At 40.7% G+C, this 4393-nt stretch overlaps 1 protein-coding gene across 1 annotated transcript; it reads right to left on the reverse strand.

Annotated features, from left to right (window-relative positions):
• Positions 1-2649: 2649 nt before the first annotated feature.
• LOC109217336 lies at positions 2650-4077 on the reverse strand. The gene is made up of 2 exons (XM_019381576.1): positions 3604-4077; positions 2650-3459 (listed from the first exon to the last, which is right to left on the reverse strand). The coding sequence occupies exons 1-2, from the start codon at positions 4075-4077 to the stop codon at positions 2650-2652; spliced, it is 1284 nt and encodes a 427-aa protein (XP_019237121.1).
• Between the last annotated feature and the right edge of the window lie 316 nt (positions 4078-4393).

Below are 4393 nucleotides of genomic sequence, written 5' to 3' on the forward strand. Positions count from 1 at the left end.
AACTAGTCAATAAATATGCAAACCCATTAATATATACTCAAATACCCATTATAATCCTATTTACAACAATTTCCAACTCCGCTTGAAAAGTCGATAAAATCATCCTCGGGCCCACGTGCCCGAATTCCGAAAATTTTCAAAGATATACTTTACCCATAACACCACGAACTCAAATATATAATTTATTCCAAGTTCCATGTCCAATTTCTTGGTGAAAATCCAAAAACATAAATTTCTAGGTTTTTCTTCAGAACCCCAAATTTTCACTAATTTCCCATGATTTTCCATGTTAAAATCTAGATATAATCCAAGTAATTAACTTTCAATAGGTGGGAATCACTTACCTTGACATAGATGATAAAGATGGAGCTCCAAAGTCGCTCCTTGGTCGTCTCCCATGGAGGAAATGAGATGAAATGATCCAAACCCGTTTTTGCAAACTTATACACTGCCAAGAAACCCTTCTTCGCATTCGCGGGCCTCCCATCGCATTCGCGATGAACAAAATTCTCGTAAGCCATACCCAAACTCTTCTCATACAACCTCTAGCATAATGGTCATAACACTTTTTACTAAACTCCAAATGACAAATGGTTTAACTTATTGAAAACTAGACACCAAGATCTACAATTTCATGTTTTGGTCATCTCCTAATTCCTTATAGATTTCGATATATAAGCCGCCAAAGTCAGCCCTGTGCAATACAAAGTTCTTCTTCATCTTCCTGGATAGCCTGTAGTGTACCAGCCATTACTTTTTGTACACAAATCCAAATGCTAAATGGTTTACTTTTCTGAAAACTAGACACAAAGGGCTACAACTTTAATTTTTGGACCATCTCCAAATTCCTAGATTGCGAGATATGAGCCTCCGAATACAGACCTGTGCAACAGAGATTTCATTCTTCGCGAATGCAAGGATCTCTTTGCGAACGCGAGGATCTCTTTGCGAACGCAAAGAACAATCCCTGAAGCCAAATCCTTCTTCGCGAACGCGAGAAGATCCTCACGAACGCGAAGAACAACGCCAGACACTAGCATCAGCTATTGCAAAACAGCCCGAAATGATCTAAAAACACCCCGAAACACACCCGAGGCCCCCGGGGCCCCGTCCAATCACACAAACCAGTCTCATAACATAACACGGACCTGCTCGAGGCCTCAAATCACATCAAACAACATCAAAATCATGAATCGCACCCCAATTCAAGCTTAATGAACTTTAGAACTTCAAACTTCTACATTCTATGTCAAAACCTATCAAATCATGTCCAATGAACTTTAGAACTTCAAACTTCTACATTCTATGTCAAAACCTATCAAATCATGTCCGATTGACCTCAAATTTTTCATACAAGTCAAATTAGACATTACGGACCTACTCCCATTTCCGGAATTGGAATCCGACCCCGATATCAAAAAGTCCACTTCCGCTCAAACTTCTCAAAAACCTTCAAATTTCTAACTTTCGCCAAATGACCTGTGGACCTCCGAATCCACTTCCAGACGCGCTCCCAATACCTGAATCACCATACGGAGCTATTCCTAGAGTCAAAATCCCAAACGAATATCGATAACATTGAAATGCAATGCAACCCAAATTTATGAAATTCTTCCAAAATGCCAACTTCCACATTAGGCACCGAAACGCTCACGGGTCATCCAAAACCAGATCCGGAGATACGCCCAAGTCCAAAATCATCATACGAACCTGTTGGAACCTTTATATCTCGATTCTGAGGTCGTTTACTCAAAAATCAAACCTTAGTCAATTCTTTTAACTTTTTTTAGCAAATATACCACTAGGCAGGCTGCCTAGTGGCTAATATATAAATAAAATCCCAAATGGGTCCAAAGCTTACAAGATTTCCAAGCCAAAATGGAAGTTGCACGAAGTTACTAGCTACTAAAAAGATAGAGAAGCTAAAGTATAATGTACTAGCTATTATAACATTATTCGTTGAACGCTTCCTTCTCCTGTCAGTGTATGTGAATCCAATTTCCAGTGGCAAATACCAAGCAGCACCTATCAAGCTCTCACCAGGCGCCAGTGTATCCAGTCCATAGGCTAGAATGAATTCCAAGCATCTCCACCACAGAATTGAAGCCAGCATAGTCTTCCAATCATTAGTGTTGCTACAATATGATTTCCATATGCAGTGTACTGATTGTGTCCAAGTATAAATCATGTGGTTGATCCTCAATATTATCATGTAAAAAGCATGGCTACACCTGTCTTGAGGCTGGCTTTAGGCAGGCTTTTCAAGGCAAAAGCCAGGCTGGGGCTGGCTTTAAATAGGCTTTTCAAGGCAAAAGCCAGGCTGGGCTAGCTTTAACCAGGCTTTTCAAGGCAAAAGCCAGGCTGGGGCTGGCTTTAAGTAGGCTTTTCAAGGCAAAGCCAGACTGGGGCTGGCTTTAAGCTGTCTTTCAAGGCAAAAGCCAAGCTTTTCCTTAACATTTGAACATATCAGAAGTAAAATAAATTGCACCATCCAATACCTGATTATCACATTAGTCTTGTACACTATCAAAGCACCCCTAGAATGAGCATGTGACCATGCTAATACCACTGGAAAGTACCTTAATAGCATACAGAACGAGACATAAAAACAACAAGCAGGTACGTGCAGATTCCAATCCTGTGAAGCCATCAGTCTGGGGCTCTTCTTTCTGCTATTCTAACCCTAAGGTTAGGAGTTTGTGACTTGTCTAAGTTAATCAACCTCTTCCCTGCACTAGGCAATTCGGAGAATGAGTGAAACTCAGTTGTACCTGCAAAAGAGAAAACAATGTTAGCTATAAAATCCGCCACTGTGTTGCCTTCTCTGAGCACATGTTGAAAGATCACATTGAAGTGGCCCTTCATCTCTCTAATTTTCTTCACATCATTTGCAATTACCCAAGGAGGATCCCATTCCCTTTCTATCACTTTCTTCATCACTAATGAATCAGTCTCCAATATGAGAGGGTGAAGATCATGCTCCACACAGTATTCCAATCCTTGAAGAATAGCCTTAGCTTCAACCACCACATTAGTTGTCACTTCCAGGTCTAGTGCCCTTGCATACACCACATCATCTTCATCATTCCTCATACAAAAGCCTAATGAGCTAGGACCAGGATTTCCTTTTGAGGCTCCATCAATATTGCATTTGTACCAACCATGAAAAGAAAGCTGCCATGTTACTCTTGTAGTGATCAATATAGGTTTATATCCTTCAAAATATTGAATTATGTCTGGCCATAACAATGGAATATTAGGCATCCAAGCATACCTCACCCTTGCCAGTTGATGCAATGTCCTATTGATCTCATGAATCACCCTATTTGTCGACACTGAACCCCCATGTTTACCTGCATTTCTTCTCTTCCAGAGTTCCCAAGTGATGATAGTCGGTACTGCTTGAAACAATGGCTTTAGCTTTGGACAACATTGAGCATACCACCAATGCCTTATAACCTGCTTCAATTGAATCAATGTCACAGTAATTCCAGCAGCCCCCATGAATAATTTCCATACTTTAAAGGCAGTAGGACTTGTGATAAATATATGCTCAATAGATTCCTCTTGGGGCTGCTAACAACACCAACACCTAGACATCACCATCTGCCCTTGCCTCCTCCGTATGTCATCAGTGGCTATTTTCTTCCTCCACAATCTCCACAAGAAGAAGGATATCTTAAATGGTAAGCCTTTAATCCACATTAACTTGAATTCCTGATCAGGATCAGCTCTATGCCTTAATATTTGCCAAGCACTGCTAATACTGAACTTGCCTGAAGGAGTTGGCATCCAGTATGGCCTATCCCAGTATACCTCACTACCTTCATAATGTAAATTTAGTCTTATATGTTCTGTAATTTCCTCATTGAAGGTTTGATCTAGCAGCTGATCATCCCATGTTTCACCTTGCCGTAATTCTGCCACATCCTGAAGATCTTCATTGATTGGAAAGTCTTCAGGTATTACATGAAAAAGCGCACCCAATCCAGTCCAATTTTCGTGCCAAATATTAGTTGTTCCACTCTTCAATTCCCATAGAATCTCATGTTCTACTTCTTCCCTAGCATTCAGCATTTTTCTCCAAACAGTAGACCCCTTCTAAACTGCACTGCCGTTGCTATCTCCTTCTTGCAATACTTATTCCACATGAAATTAGACCATAAAGATTTTGTGGTCCTAAACCTCCACCATAGTTTAGCAAACAATGCCTCGACACATCATGTAAGGACCTAAAACCTAGCCCCCCTTCCTCTTTAGGAAGGCAAAGATTTTGCCATGAGGCCCAATGTCTGCTTCTCCCTTCTTCCTTTGTGCTCCAAAAGAATCTAGCAAAAATCTTATGAAGATACTCCAGGACATTTTTTGGTGGATGCAGGAGTGATAACATGTG

This window comes from Nicotiana attenuata, unplaced genomic scaffold (genome assembly GCF_001879085.1).
Source record: "Nicotiana attenuata strain UT unplaced genomic scaffold, NIATTr2, whole genome shotgun sequence".
NCBI lineage: Eukaryota > Viridiplantae > Streptophyta > Magnoliopsida > Solanales > Solanaceae > Nicotiana > Nicotiana attenuata.

Coding starts and splice junctions, on each gene's coding strand:
- LOC109217336 (XM_019381576.1), bottom strand. CDS start 4,077: ATGCTGAATGCTAGGGAAGAAGTAGAACATGAGATTCTATGGGAATTG. Junction 3,460..3,603: donor GGAGGAGGCAAGGGCAGATG/GTGATGTCTAGG, acceptor CAATTGAAGCAG/GTTATAAGGCATTGGTGGTA.